General features: G+C 45.9%; 1 protein-coding gene across 3 annotated transcripts in view; it reads right to left on the bottom strand.

Moving 5' to 3' along the window:
* Positions 1-16,345, bottom strand: part of mcf2l2 (MCF.2 cell line derived transforming sequence-like 2) — a 367,682-nt gene that overhangs the window by 263,104 nt on the left and 88,233 nt on the right. For all 3 annotated transcript variants that reach the window (XM_033032171.1, XM_033032172.1, XM_033032170.1), the window contains exon 2: positions 16,187-16,270. In XM_033032171.1, the coding sequence (XP_032888062.1) occupies positions 16,187-16,270 (84 nt within the window). The remainder of the gene's footprint in view (positions 1-16,186; positions 16,271-16,345) is intronic.

Raw genomic sequence — 16,345 nt, forward strand, 5'->3', positions numbered from 1 at the left:
TTTGAACATTTCAAAATCCAGAGGCGACCAGAAAAACGCTACAACTCTTTGGGCGACTGAGGAGACGACTCACGACCATACAGGTGACACCCCGGCGAACATGTGGCAAAGCCTAGTCATCTGTCGTCGCTTAAAAACTTGCTTGTGGCACCCCACTAGTCACTTAGCAACATCTTTCTGATAGCAGGGTGACCAAAACTGAACACAGTTCTCCAAATGTCACCACACCAGCACCTTGTACAGCTGTAACATAACTTCCCAGCTTCTACATTCATTAACCTGACTGATGAAGGCCAAAGATTTATTGACCAGCTTATCTACCCATGTGGCCGCTTTCAAGGAATTGGCCTGTGCTCCTGGATCCCTCTGCTCCACAACACTTCCCTGAGCACTGCCATATACTGTGAAGGTCCTGCCCTCGTTAGACTTCCCAAAATGTAACATCTCACATTTAGCTGCATTGAACTCCGCTAACCATTCCGCTGCCCACTTGCCCGACAGATCCCGATCCTACTGTAACCTTTGATAACCATATTCACTATCTATACTACCACTCACTTTAGTGTCATCTGTAAACTTACTAATCCTGCCATGTACATTCTCATCTAAATTATTAATATAAGACACAAACAACAATGGACCAGTACCAATCCTTGAGGCACGCCACTAGTCACAGGCCTCCAGTCTGAAAAAATAACCTTCCACCATCACCCTCTGCTTCCTTCCATGAAGCAGATTTTCTATGCATTCAGTTAGCTCTCCCTGTATCCCATGCGACCTAACCTTCCAGAGCAGCCAACCAAGTGGAACCTTGCCAAATGACGTTGTGCTGTTATTTTATTCGTAACCTTACAATTATTTAATGAGTGATCTTCCCAAAATTAAACCTTGATCTGATCTCTTATCCATTTGTTCGTTACAATTGTTAGTTACAATCCCAACCAATTACTGGCCCTAATATAAACATTAGTGCAGGTTAGATTTTTTTCTGCTTCCCCAAACAAGTGTTTAAAAAGAAAATTACATTTTTGAATCTATTTTTATGAAACAGGAATTTGGTAACAACAGCTGAAAGTTGCATACACGATTATGGCATAATGTCATAATTTAGCTTGCAATTTCCTGAGGTTCAAATCTCCCCAACATGTTTACAGCAATCAGCAGATGGCTAAATAATCTTTTCACGTAAATTAACCATTAGACGTTTCAATAGCTGCTAATTCATGAACCTGAACCAGTCATGCAACTATTGTGAATCACATGGATACTTGCAGCAAAATGATTACACACGCCATTGTTCAGAAAATTGAGAATAGTTTAGTTTCGGGGTACAGCGTGGAAACAGGCCCTCCGAGTCTGCACCGACCAGCGATCCCCGCACACTAACACTATTCTACACACACTAGGGACAATTTTCCATTCATACCAAGCCAATTAACCTACAAACCTGTACATCTTTGGAGTGTGGGAGGAAACCGAAGATCTCGGTGAAAACCCACGCAGGTCACAGGGAGAACGTGCAAACTCCATACAGGCAGCACCCATAGTTTAGGACTCTAACATCTCAACATTCTGCTCAGGTAGCTTACGTTATGATATGAACATTTAATTTTCCAATTACCCCAGTGCTCTCCTTCCTGGCACCTATTTATTTTGCTCCCTTTGTTAATCCCTCCGATCCCCAACCCCACCTGGGTCCAACTGCTTATCATCTCCTTCCTACACGACTCCTCCAATCACCTACACACACTGCTATGTACTGGCCCTACCCTTTCCTATTCCTTCACAGTCCTGATACAAGATCTCAGTCCAAAGGATTGAATGATAGCTTCTGTCTCCACAGATGCTGCTTGACTGCATGTGTGCATTGACTTTACACAAGATTCTGTTCTTGTGCAAAGACAACGCAGCCCAACTAATGTCATTTCTTCTGCAGGGGAGGAAAGATGGTTTATCACAAATGTGAAAATGCCTATCAAACCTCATTATTTTTGCAGACATAACATTTCTTGGGTAATAATCAATGTTGAATAATTAATCTACTGTGGACCAAACCAATGATTGCACAGTCAGACGTGTTGGGGCAAGAATTGTAGGAGTTTGCCGCCCCCTATGGTCATCCTGGAGATATTTTTCATAGAAACCTATAATTTGACATAAACAATATTTTGTTCCGAGAGAGTAGGAATGGGTGGCAGGTCGGGTCAAGACACTTCTTCCTCTCAAGAAGTGCAGAAGGGTGAAGGTGAGGAAGGGTCTCGACCCGAAACGTCACCCATTCCTTCCTTCCAGAGATGCTGCCTGTCCCGCTGAGTTACTCCAGCATTTTGTGTCTATCTTTGGTGTAAACCAGCATCTGTAGTTCCTTCCTACACAATATATTGTTCCTCTTCCTTTTCCTATTGTTTCATTTAAAGTAATACTCATCCAAAGATAATTTCCCTGTCGGGTCTCCGTTGTCATTGGGACCTAGCACCGTGGAGCGGCCTCCAACCGGAACGACCTGGGGGCTCCGGTCGCGGAGCTTGCGGACTTACCATCGTGGAGCTGGCCGGCTTCGGAGCGTGGTGAGCTGTGGTGGCGCATGGCTGCAGCCCGACTTCAGAGCTTTGGAGGCTCCAGCTGCAGGCCCGGTGGATGGTGACATCGGGAGCTCGCGGGTCCCTGGTGGGAGACCGCAATGGCAACTTCTCCTGCCCGAATTGCGGGGTTGAAAATGACCCGGAGCGGGGCCTTACATTGCCCGGTGCGGCTTTAACGGCCGCGGGACTTGCCATCGCCCGCCGGGGGCTCCAACATCAAGACCCGGAGCAGGGCCTTACATCGCCCGGCGCGGCTTTAATGGCCGCGGGACTTGCCATCGCCCGCCGGAGGTTTTAACACCGGGAGAAGAATGGAAAACTGGGGAGAGACAATGACTTTGCCTTCCATCACAGTGAAGAGGAGATTCACTGTGATGGATGTTTGTGTAAATTGTGTTCATTGTGTGTCTTGTTAATTGTTTCTTCTTGTTGTATGATAGCAGAAACAAAGTTTCGTTTGAACTTCATTTGAGGTTCAAATCACAATAAACGGCATTGTATTGTATTTAGCTATGACCACACTTAAAAAGGATGAGAAATTTAGCTGTAGAAATAATGGCATGGTTAACAGTCCTCACCAATATTGACATGGACAACTCATGGAATCCAGTAGAGGAGCACAAAATTGTAAGAATTTCCAACCACTCAACGGGCCAATGTCCGGTTAGACCTGGTAAAGTAATGCTTTCTTTTGAAGGCTAATTAGCAAAATGCCTCTGAGAAACTTAGGGGAATGGAAATAGAACAGAGAAGCATAGAGGCATAGTTAACGCTGGACATCTGGAAATTGTTTCCTGGAAAGTTGTTCTGCTACTAGAGTGTGGTGAAGTTAATGCTTTTACCCGATATAGCTGTAAATAGCATAAACAATAGAACACGATGGGCTAGTCCATTTTACAACCAGTGCCATTTCAGCAACATAGTAAGTGAGCCAGTGATATTACCCTCTACGCCATCCCAAGATCCCCCACTAATTAATGTTTAAGAAAGAACTGCAGATGGTGGTGAAATCAAAGGTAGACAAAAAATGCTGGAGAAACTCAGCGGGTGTGGCAGCATCTATGGAGAGAAGGAATTGGCGACGTTTCAGGTTGAGACCCTTCTTCACCCGCTGAGTTTCTCCAGCATTTTGTATCTACTCCCACTAGTTAATGATTTTGTCAAATAGCCTACATAAGCTTTTACACTCCCAAGGTCCCTGCTCTTTACTTTGTTTGTCCAGTTAGTATTTGATGTAGCAAAGTGCATTACATCAGACTTGATAAGGACCTGTCCCACTTAGGTGACTTCTTATGCGAGTGCAGGAGACTCTGCGCTTGCCACATATTCACTGGTGGTCTCTGGTGAGTCTCCGTCATGGTCATTCTGGGAACTAGTCGCGGCCTCAGTATGGTCGCCGCAAATTTTTCAACATGTTGAAAATGTTTCTGCGACCAAAAATTGGAGAAAATCAATAATCCTGTAGTCGTAGGTGCATTTGTAGTGGGGACGCTGTAGATCAGTGGATCATGTTATGTCATGCTTTTGTAGTTACGCCCACTAGCTTATTAACGTCGCGATCTACTGCACTCTTCAGTATGAAGTTAACTGTTATTAATGTAATCCTGATCCCTATGTATCAATACCATTGTTTTGTTTATCATTATTCTTTTTGCTCTTTTTTTATGTTTTATTTTTGCTTTTTTTGGGGGGAAAAAAACAATAAAAAGATTTAAAAAGAACTCTCAAGTAAGAGCTTGTAGTTGTTTATTTTAAATATATAACCTGCCAAGGTGTGAGGTCTATATTATTACAAGGACTCCAAACCAACATGGTGTCAAAGTTTACGATCTCACCCTCCGTTTGATTAAATTGTTTTTATCTTGGGTTTTTTTTAACCACGTTTATGGCTGCTGCATGTAGTTACAGGTAGTTGAGGTCGTTTTAGTTAATCGCCTTTACTGACCGGGCATTTTCATTGGCTCATTGGGGAAAAAAACGTAAGCGCGAGTTTTCAGAACCAAGGATATCCGACCGGTAATGTTAAATGTCCGCCAAACTTCACAGCTGTGTATCTCTGGCTTATTAAAAGTTGTCTGGCTTCTTAAAAGTGTCTCCACTCCTTCCTCCCCCTTCTAAAGGACTTACCGTACACTGTGCTAGCCATCTTAACCTTCCTGGACATGCCCTTTGCATTATCTCACGTTTAGCTTAGTTTAGAGATACAGCGCGGAAACAGGCCCTTCTGCCCACCGAGTCCGCACCGACCAGTGATCCCTGCACACAAGGGACAATTTTACATTCATACCAAACCAATTAACCTACAAACCTGTACGTGTTTGGAGAGTAGGAGGAAACCGGAGCATCCGGAGAAAACCCATGCAGTTCTCGGGGAGAACGTACAAACTCTGTACAGGCAGCACCCGTAGCCTGGATCAAACCCGGGTCTCTGGTGCTGTAAGGCAGCAACTCTACCGCTGCGCCATTGTGCCGCCCTAGTTCGGAATTGATAAGAACGCAGGAAATAAAGGGCCTGTCCCACGAGCAAGCTACTTCATGCGGCAAGCGCGACCTAAAGAGCCTGTCCCACGAGCATGCACCTGCATGCGGCAAGCGCGACCTAACGTGGTCGCTTGAGCCATACAGCCTCGCGGGGCCGGTCCCACTTCGATTCCGGAGCCGTATGGAGTTGTGCGGAGTTGGTCCCGACATTGCGCGGGGCTCCGAAAAACTGACCGTGTTTAAAAATACCGCGCGGCAACAGCCTGCCGGCCCGCAGCCGCCTCGACGCCGTGTCACTCACTCGACCTCTGCGCGGCTCCCGCTTCTGGTTTGGTCGCGCTTGCCGCATGCCGTATGGCTCAAGCGACCACGTTAGGTCGCGCTTGCCACGTGCAGGTGCATGCTGGTGGGATCGGCCCTTTATGTCGCGCTTGCCGCATGCAGGTCGCATGCTCGTGGGACAGGCCCTTAACTATATCACTCTAACAACAGGAGCGCTTAAGGATGTTCAAAGACATCTACCAGCATTTAGCAGTTTGCAATCCAGCATGTTTTAGATGTCTGCATTTGCACATTAAAAGTCGAACTCAAGTAAGATACCAACACTGACTGCTTGCTCCACCACAATTGGGCCCAGCAGTGAAACAATTATGTGGAAAAGGTCTGCTTACACTTCATAGAGTCATAGAGTGATACAATGGGGAAACAGGCCCTTTGGCCCAATTTGCCAACTCCTGCCAACAAAGTCCCAGCTACACTAGTCCCACTTGCCTGTGGTTGGTCCATATCCCTCCAAACCTGTCCTATCCATGTACCTATAAAACGGATTCTTAAACGATGGGCTAGTCCCAGCTTCAACTACCTCCTCTGGTAGCTTGTTCCATACACCCACCATCCTTTGTGTGAACAAGTTACCCGTTGGATTCCTTGTCCCCACCTTGAACCTATGTCCTCTGGTCCTCGATTCCCAAACTCTGGTCAAGAGACTCTGTGCATCATGTCTGGTCCTTTAAGATTGAATGGGTTCACCCACCTTGTGGAAATGGGCAAGTGGCAGATTTATCTTAATATTTGTACATATATTTTGATTTTTTGTTAAATATACTCATGTTTAAATTATTTAAATCTTTTTCTAATTACCTAATTTATTTCAGCAAATATTCAAAGGCCTCTGACAGGAAAGGTTTGTATAGGCAGAGACTGAATGAGGCGAGGCCAGCAGCAGGTCAGGTCCAAAACACAACGGTGTGGCCAGGACTAGAGGGTCTGGGCTCTAGGGAGAGGGTGAGTATGCTGGCTCTCTATTCCTTGGAGCGTAGGAGGATGAAGGGTGATCTTATAGAGGTGTCCAGCAAAGGCCGCCAGCTCCGCGATGTTAGGCCGCAGTGCGGACGGAGATACAATACGGAAAAAGTCGCATCTCCGTCAAGGTAAGAGATTAAAAGAAAGTTTCCCCTACGCTGCACTCCTTAATAGCAAGAATGTCCTTCCTCAAATTAGGGGACCAAAACTGCACACAATACTCCAGGTGTGGTCTCACTAGGGCTCTGTACAACTGCAGAAGGACCTCTTTGCTCCTATATTCGATTCATCTTGTTATAAAGGCCAACATGCCATTCGCTTTTTTCACTGCCAGCTGTACCTGCATGCTTACTTTCATGGACTGATGAACAAGGACGCCCAGATCCCGTTGTACTTCCCCTTTTCCCAATTTGACGCCATTTAGATAGTAATCTGCCTTCCTGTTTTTGCTACCAAAGTGGATAACCTCACATTTATATGCATTAAACTGCATCTGCCATGCATCTGCCCACTCCCCCAACCTGTCCAAATCACCCTGCATTCTCATAGCATCCTCCTCATATTTCACACTGCCACCCAGCTTTGTGTCATCTGCAAATTTGCTAATGTTACTTTGAATCCCTTCATCCAAATCATTAATGTATATTGTAAATAGCTGCGGTCCCAGCACCGAGCCTTGCGGTACCCCACTAGTCACTGCCTGCCATTCTGAAAGGGACCCGTTAATCCCTACTCTTTGTTTCCTGTCTGCCAACCACTTCTCTATCCATGTCAGCACTCTACCCCCAATACCATGTGCCCTAATTTTGCCCACTAATCTCCGATGTGGGACCTTATCAAATGCTTTTTGAGAGTCCAGGTACACTACATCCACTGACTCTCCCTTGTCCATTATCCTAGTTACATCCTCAAAAAATTCCAGAAGATTAGTCAAGCATGATTTCTCCTACGTAAATCCATGCTGACTCGGACCGATCCTGTTACTGCTATCCAAATGTTCGGCTATCTCATCTTTTATAATTGACTCCAGCATCTTCCCCACCACTGATGTCAGGCTAACTGGTCTATAATTCCCTGTTTTCTCTCTCCCGCCTTTCTTAAAAAGTGGGATAACATTTGCTACCCTCCAATCCACAGGAACTGATCCTGAGTCTATAGAACATTGGAAAATTATCACCAATGCGTCCACGATTTCTAGAGCCACTTCCCTAAGTACTTTACTCAGAGTGGTAGCGGTGTGGAATGAGCTTCCAGTGGAAGTGGTGGAGGCAGGTTCGTTGGTATCATTTAAAAATAAATTGGATAGGCATATGGATGAGAAGGGAATGAAGGGTTATGGTATGAGTGCAGGCAGGTGGGACTAAGGGAAAATAATTGTTCGGCGCGGACCTGTAGGGCCGAGATGGCCTGTTTCCGTGCTGTAATTGTTATATGGTTATATGGTTACATGGGATGCAGACCATCACTTGCAGATACCAAACACTAAAACATACATTTAAGACATATTATAAGACAACAAAGAAGGAAGGGACAGACAGACTGTTGGAGAGGCAGCATTGCTGACCCCTGTGGAAAGGTGAGGGGGGAAAGATTTAATGGGAATCTGAGGGGTAACTTTTTCCCACAAAGGGTGGTGGGTGTATGGAACAAGCTGCCAGAGGAGGTAGTTAAAGGGCCTTTCCACAAGCATACAACTTTCCCACAAGCATACAAAGGGCCTGTCCCACAAGCATACAAGCCGTATGGCCTCGCGGGGCCGGTCCCACTTGGATCGCCGGAGCCGTATGGAGTTGTGCGGAGCTGGTCCCGACATCGCGCGGGCCTCCGAAAAACTGACCATGTTCAAAAATTCCGCGCGGCAACAGCCTGCCAGTCCGCAGCCGCCTCGACGCCATACGCACCGCCTCGACGGGTATACGCAGCGTCTTGACGCTGTACGTCACACGTGAACCTCCCGCGGTCTTCGCTCGAACTTCACGTCACCCACTCGACCTCCGCAAGGCCCCTGCTTCCGGTTTGGTCGCGCTTGCCGCATGCAGGCGCATGCTGGTGGGACCGGCCCTGTACGGGGATCACTCGACCTCCGCGCGATCCCCGCTTCCGGTTTGGTCGCACTTGCCGCATGCAGGTCGCATGCTCGTGGGACAGGCCCTTAAGGCAGGAACTATCCCAACGTTTAATAAACAGTCAGACATGTACATGGATAGGACCGGTTTGGAGAGATATGGACCAAATGCTGGCTGGTGTGGGCAAGTTGGGTCGAAGGGCCTGTTTCCTTGTTGTATCACTCTATGATTATGACTTTATGACTCTAAATTGATCAGCACTTTATATCGCTGCGAAAATGGCAGCTTCAAAAGTTTAGCAATCCTGCACTGCTGCATTACAGTGGCAACTGCATGTAAACTCATTCCTGGGCCAGCACGTCTAGCCATAGAGAGATTTGACATGCAAACTGCTCCTTTCTCCCACCATCCACCCTGACCATCAACCACCCAACAAACCTATAATCTCCTGTCAGAGGTGCTAACACTAAGTTACTGCTACCAACAAATGCAATGATTGCCTTCTGCAATATTAAAATGGCAATATTACAATGGCAAAGATCTCAATTCATGCATTTAAGTAAAAAAATACCTGGATAGTTTGAACTAAGTATAGAAGGTAGACAAAAGTGCTGGAGAAACCCTCGAGGGTTTCGGCCCGAAACGTTGCCTATTTCCTTCGCTCCATAGATGCTGCTGCACCCGCTGAGTTTCTCCAGCACTTTTGTCTACCTTCGATTTTCCAGCATCTGCAGTTCCTTCTTAAACACTTGAACTAAGTATTGACTGATACTCTCAGCTACTCCCCTTTTTTAGATTAATTGGTTTACACCAGTGATTTTCTCCCACTGGTCCTCCATCACACGATCAATTCCTGTCCCCTTATGCCTGTTCCAGGTGAGTACTTTCATCCAGCTTGGAGGAGGAGTAAGTCGGCATGCAGAGCATCCTGATGGGCCACAGCCTGGGGATTTATTTTCCATTTGCACCTCACCAGCCTCTGCCACTGAGGCCCAGCACCGACTAGGCCCAGGCCTCTTGATTCCACAGTCAGACTGCCATCACGTCACAGCTTCCCCACTCTAGTTTAGAGATGCAGCTTGGAAACAGGCCCTTCGGCCCACTGAGTCCATGCCAACCAGTGATCCCAGCACACTTATTTATGCCCCTGTCCCACTTAGGAAACCTGAACGGAAACCCCTGGAGACTTTGCGCCCCACCCAAGGTTTCCGTGCAGTTCCCGGAGGTTCTTGTCAGTCTCCCTACCTGCTTCCACTACCTGCAACTTCCGGCAACCACCTGCAACCTCCGGGAACCGCACGGAAACCTTGGGTGGGGTGCTAAGTCTCCAGAGGTTTCCGTTCAGGTTTCCTAAGTGGGACAGGGGCATAACTCTCCTATACACAATTGGGACAATTTATGATTTTACTGAAGCCAATTGACCTAAACACCTGTACGTCTTTGGGGTGAGGGAGGAAACCTAAGATCCCGGAGAAAATACACGCAGGTCACGGGGAGAATCTACAAACTCTGCACAGACAGCACCCGCAGTCAGGGTCGACCCCAGATCTCTGGCGCTGTAAGTCAGCAACTCTACCGCTGCTCTGTGCCCTTAGTTCAGTTCTTGCAGCAAACTCGAATCAGCCTCTTTATCCAAGTTCAATCTCATTACTCTTCTTCAAAACTTCACATAAATGATATTAACTTCCAAATGATGGGAATCTATATCCAAAATGTGTTTTTTGTTTCCTTTTACCTGAATACCACATTAAACTACCTCTGTTCCATTGCCTGTTCAAACCAGCAAAGCTTTTGTCACTGAAGATAGACACAATATACTGGAGTAATTCAGCGGGACAGGCAGCATCTCTGGAGAGAAGGAACGGGTGATGTTTTGGGTCGAGACCCTTCTTCAGAGTTTTTTTCACCTTCAATTTCGCCTATTTCAATAACCACCATCTTTCCAGGACTTCAGACTGCAAATATATTTTGTTTCATTGCTGCCCTTTCTAAGCCATAGAAGCCATAGGTCACACAGCATGGAAATGGGCCCTTTGGCTCACCTTGACAGTGCCAAAAAGATTCCCATATCCACTTGTCCCATCTGCTGGCATTTAGTAGGTCTGCAATTGTTCCTTGCTCCCAGTAACTCAGGTTTAAAACGTTCCATTTTCTTAAAGGTCTCAATGGTTTCAATCTTGCAAGAAAGGAGCAGCACCCTTAACCTCAATATCTCAACTCTTCACATTCTGGCATATGCGCATCATCTTCCTTTCACAGTCACAGCTTTTGCCCAATAAGATCCCCTCTCAACCTTCTAAACAGAGTGTACAAGCCCAGCCGCTCCATTCTCTCAGCATATGGCAGTCCAACCATCCCGGGAATGAACCTTGTGAACCTACGCTGCACTCCCTCAATAGCAAGAATGTCCTTCCTCAAATTAGGGGACCAAAAATGCACACCAGGTGTGGTCTCACTAGGGCCCTATACAACTGCAGAAGGACCTCTTTGCTCCTATACTCAACTCCTCTTGTTATGAAGGCCAACATGCCATTCGCTTTCTTCACTGCCTGCTGTGTCTGCATGCTTACTTTCATTGACTGATGAACAAGGACCCCCAGATCCCGTTGTATTTCCCCTTTTCCCAACTTGACACAATTTAGATAATTGATCCGGGCACTGAGGCACGGCAGGGAAGCGTACTGTCAAGCAGAGCCATAGTGAGACGATCGAGGAGGTGCTGAACGTCCTCAGGAGTATGAAGGTAGACAAATTTCCAGGGCCTGATCAGATATATCCAAGGACACTGTGGGAAGCTAGGGTTGCAGGCTCCCTGGCTGAGTATAATGGATCATCATTAGACATGGGTGAGGTGCTAGAAGACTGAAGGATCGCTAATGTTGTGCCTCTATTTAGAGAGGGCTGAAAGGCAGTCTGGGAACTATATACCAGTGAGCCTAACATATGTGGTCGGCAAGTTACTGGAGAGCATTATAACCATATATAACCATATAACAATTACAGCACGGAAACAGGCCATCTCGACCCTTCTAGTCCGTGCCGAACACGTATTCTCCCCTAGTCCCATATACCTGCGCTCAGACCATAACCCTCCATTCCTTTCCCGTCCATATAACTATCCAATTTATTTTTAAATGATAAAAACGAACCTGCCTCCACCACCTTCACTGGAAGCTTATTCCACACAGCCACCACTCTCTGAGTAAAGAAGTTCCCCCTCATGTTACCCCTAAACTTCTGTCCCTTAATTCTCAAGTCATGTCCCCTTGTTTGAATCTTCCCTACTTTCAGTGGGAAAAGCTTATCCACGTCAACTCTGTCTATCCCTCTCATCATTTTAAAGACCTCTATCAAGTCCCCCCTTAACCTTCTGCGCTCCAAAGAATAAAGCCCTAACTTGTTCAACCTTTCTCTGTAACTTAGTTGCTGAAACCCAGGCAACATTCTAGTAAATCTCCTCTGTACTCTCTCTATTTTGTTGACATCCTTCCTATAATTAGGCGACCAAAATTGTACCCCATACTCCAGAATTGGCCTCACCAATGCCTTGTACAATTTTAACATTACATCCCAACTTCTATACTCAATGCTCTGATTTATAAAGGCCAGCACACCAAAAGCTTTCTTTACCACCCTGTCTACATGAGATTCCACTTTCAGGGAACTGTGCACAGTTATTCCCAGATCCCTCTGTTTACCTGCATTCTTCAATTCCCTACCATTTACCATGTACGTCGTATTTTGATTTGTCCTGCCAAGATGTAGCACCTCACACTTATCAGCATTAAACTCCATCTGCCATCTTTCAGTCCACTCTTCCAACTGGCATAAATCTCTCTGTAGACTTTGAAAATCTACTTCATTATCCACAACCCCACCTATTTTAGTATCATCTGCATACTTACTAATCCAATTTACCACACCATCATCCAGATCATTGATGTACATGACAAACAACAGTGGACCCAACACAGATCCCTGTGGCACCCCACTAGTCACTGGCCTCCAACCTGACAAACAACCATCCACCATTACTCTCTGCATCTCCCATTCAGCCACTGTTGAATCCATCTTGCTACTCCACCATTAATACCCAACCATTGAACCTTCTTAACCAACCTTCCATGAGGAACCTTGTCAAAGGCCTTACTGAAGTCCATATATACAACATCCACTGCTTTACCCTCATCAATTTCCCGAGTAACCTCTTCAAAAAATTCAAGAAGATTAGTCAAACATGACCTTCCAGGCACAAATCCATGTTGACTGTTCCTAATCAGACCCTGTTTATCCAGATGCTTATATATATTATCTCTAAGTATCCTTTCCATTAATTTGCCCACCACTGACGTCAAACTAACAGGTCTATAATTGCTAGGTTTACTCTTAGACCCCTTTTAAACATTCTGAGGGATAAGATATGCATGCATTTGGATAGATAGGCTTTGATGAGGGGTAGTCAGCATGGTTTGGGTACCAAGATGATGACAACATTTATGAGACATTTGGACAGGTACATGGATAGGAAAGGTTTAGAGGCATAAGGGCCAAACATGGGCAGGTGAGACTAGCGTTGATGGGGCATCTTGGTCAGCATGGGCAAGTTGGGCTGAAGGGCATATTTCTATGCTGTATGACTCTTTTCCTTGTATATTCTCATCCAATTGATATAGATGACAAATAGCAATGGACCCAATACCATACCACTACTACACTCCACTATTCACAGCCTCCAGTCCTAAAAACAAGATTTCACCACCACCCTTTGTTACCGACCCTTAAGCTAATACGTATCTAGTTAGCTAGTGCTCCATAATCCCATTGGATCCAAGAGCGTAGCTAGACAAAGGGTCGGACAACTCATGGACAAACAAGGGAACTTATTCTCGCAGCCAGAGGGAATGGGTGATACAATAAACCAGTGCTTCAACAATATTCAGCAAGGAAAAGGACCTGGTGGATAATGAGATCACATTGGAGAGTGCTGATGGAATGGAATGTTGATAGTCATAGAGTGTGGAAACAGGCCCTTCGGCCCAACTTGCCCACCCTGCCAACATTATCCCAGCTACGCTAGTCCCATTTACTCCATATCCCTACAAACCGGTCCTATCCAGGTACCTGTCCAACTATTTCTTAAATGTTGGGATAGTCCCTGCCTCAACTACCTCCTCCGGCAGCTTGTTCCATACACCCACCACCCTTTGTGACAATAGGTTACCCCTCAGATTCCTACTGAATCCTTTCCCCTTCACCATAAACCTATGTCTTCTGTCTTCTGGTCCTCGATTTACCAATTTGGGCAAGAGACTCTGTGCATCTACCGATCTATTCCTCTCATGATTTTATACACCTCTATAAGATCACCCCTCATCCTCCTGCACTCCCAGGAATAGAGTCCCAGCCTACTCAACCTCTACCTATAGCTCAAGTCCTGGCAAAATCCTCGAAAATCTTCTCTGTACGCTTCTAGATTGACGACATCTTTCCTACAGCATGGTGCCCAGAACTGAATACAATACTCTAAAGCATTTCAATGTGCACGGTCATGACAATTGGGAAACATGAATACAAAATCTACAGAAGATAATGGCAAAATATATATTAAATGCAATAAACAGGAAATATAAAAAATAAACTTGAGGAGAATATCAACATCAACGAAGAACTGGGATGACAGCTGACAGCATAGGATGGTGGTGAGGCAACAAATCTTCAACATATTAATTGCTCAGTTAGATTGGATAGAAAGCCCAGCAATGATGGAAAACTTTCAAGTTAAGGGATGCAGATTAAATTATGGTAATAACAGATTATGTGAAGCGGCTACACTACAAATGGGTATCAATGTACAAACACATGTGAGGTTGTTAAATTCAGATCCAAAAAGTAAACGTACAGGGAACGTACTCGGTGGTGAAAAACTGAAAGGAATGACTGAAAGTCCAAAAAGGGTTGAGGGTTCCACCAAGATGCAGTACTGAACGCAACAGGAGGACCTTCTTCCCTGTAGCTATCAAACTGCACAACTCCTCCCCTTCTGTGGGAGTGGCAGTGCCTAACGGCAGCGGCTCGACTACAGTCGTCCGTCTTTTTTTTTATTTTTGTCTTGTTAAATGTATGTCTTGAGCCTAGTTTTTATTATTTTTTTAGCTGTGTATATGTGGGGGGTGGAGGGGAGGATGTGGGGGAAACCGTTAATCTATTCCCTGTACGGGGACCCGACCTTTTCCCTGTCGGATCTCCGGGGTCGTTGGGCCTAACATTGTGGAGCTGGCGGTGGCCTCTGGCCGGGACCAACCTGGGGCCTCCAGTCGTGGAGCCTGCGGACCTGACATCGCAGAGCTGGCCGACTTCGGAGCGGGGAGAGCTGTGGTGGCGCGCGGCTGCGACCCGACTCTGGAGCTTTGGAGGCTCCGGCTGCAGGCCCGTTGGACAGGAACATCGGGAGCTCCAGGTCCCTGGTGGGAGACCGCTTTTCGGAGCTCCCGCAACGGCAACTTCTCCCGCTGGAAACGCGGGGTTTAAAGGACACGGAGCGGGGCCTAACATCGCCCCGCGCGGCTTAAACGGCTGCGGGACTTACCCTCGCCCGCCGGGGGCTTTAACATCGGAGCCCCAGTTCGCCTCGATGCTGCAGTTGGACTGCTGGACCGCGGGAGAAGAACAAGGGGAAGAGATAAAACTTTGCCTTCCATCACAGTGAGGAGGTGTTGGAGACTCACTGTGATGGATGTTTGTGTAAACTGTGTTAAGTGTGGGTCTTGGGTTTTTTTGTAATGTAAAAAACTGTAGAAAATGCAATTTCATTCAAACCAAGTTGGTTGAATGACAATAAAATAGCATTCCATTCCATTCTGTACCCCCCCCTCCTCTCCCCCCCCCCCCCACACCGTCCCCTCCCCCCACACCACCCCCTCCCCCCCAATCTTCGCACATCCCCAATCCTTTCCACTCATCTCTTTAATTTCATGTTTCATGTATTTTGTGCTTTATGACTGTTGGCAGATCAATTTCCCTCCTGGGTAGACAAAAATGCTGGAGAAACACAGCAGTGAGACAGCATCTATGGAGTGAAGGAAATAGGTGACGTTTGGGGCCGAGACCCTTCTTCAGACTGAAGAAGGGTCTCGACCCGAAACATCACCTATTCCATCGCTCCATAGATGCTGCCGCACCCGCTGAGTTTCTCCAGCATTTTTGTCTACCTTCGATTTTTCCAGCATCTGCTGTGCTTTCTTTAAAATTCCCTCCTGGGGTAAACAAAATGGTATCGTATCGGCTTCATGGACACGGATCATTAAAACATGTAGAGGTACAGAAAATGATCAGAAATGTTAAGAAAATGCTGTAGATCAGAAAATAGATTTACCAGAATATTATCCGAACTCTATGCATGAACTACAAAGAAAGGTTACAGGAACTGCTTTTGAATTCACTTGAATTTAGGTAGTTAAGGGATGATTTAATTTATTTAAATTAATTGAAGTAACTTAATATAAATCATAAAATAGGAAGCGTGCAGTAGAAGTGCACAATCTAAACAAAATGCAGTTATTGTTTTTTTCATTATATGCAAATAAACACAAATTTTTTCCACGAGGGTTGATTACCGAGAAGCAGATCATGAGATGAGCAAACTGCCTCAAGCACTGTATCACATTAACACCCAAACAAAATACTCCATTACGAAACATTTTGTCATGTTCCAGGCAGCATCGAGTAACGAAAAAGGAAAAGTTGCTAATTTCCTACCTGATAGGATGGCAAACTGTTTATGTAGCTGTTCAATAATATCAACTGCAAGCAGGGGTCTGATTTCTTGTTGCATAATTTCATCTGCAGAGAGAGAGCAACAGAGTAATCCAGTGAGTTCAGTTCAGGACCGAAACAAAATTGTATTGTCAGTTGCAG

This window comes from Amblyraja radiata, chromosome 13, assembly GCF_010909765.2.
Source record: "Amblyraja radiata isolate CabotCenter1 chromosome 13, sAmbRad1.1.pri, whole genome shotgun sequence".
Classification (NCBI taxonomy): Eukaryota; Metazoa; Chordata; class Chondrichthyes; order Rajiformes; family Rajidae; genus Amblyraja; species Amblyraja radiata.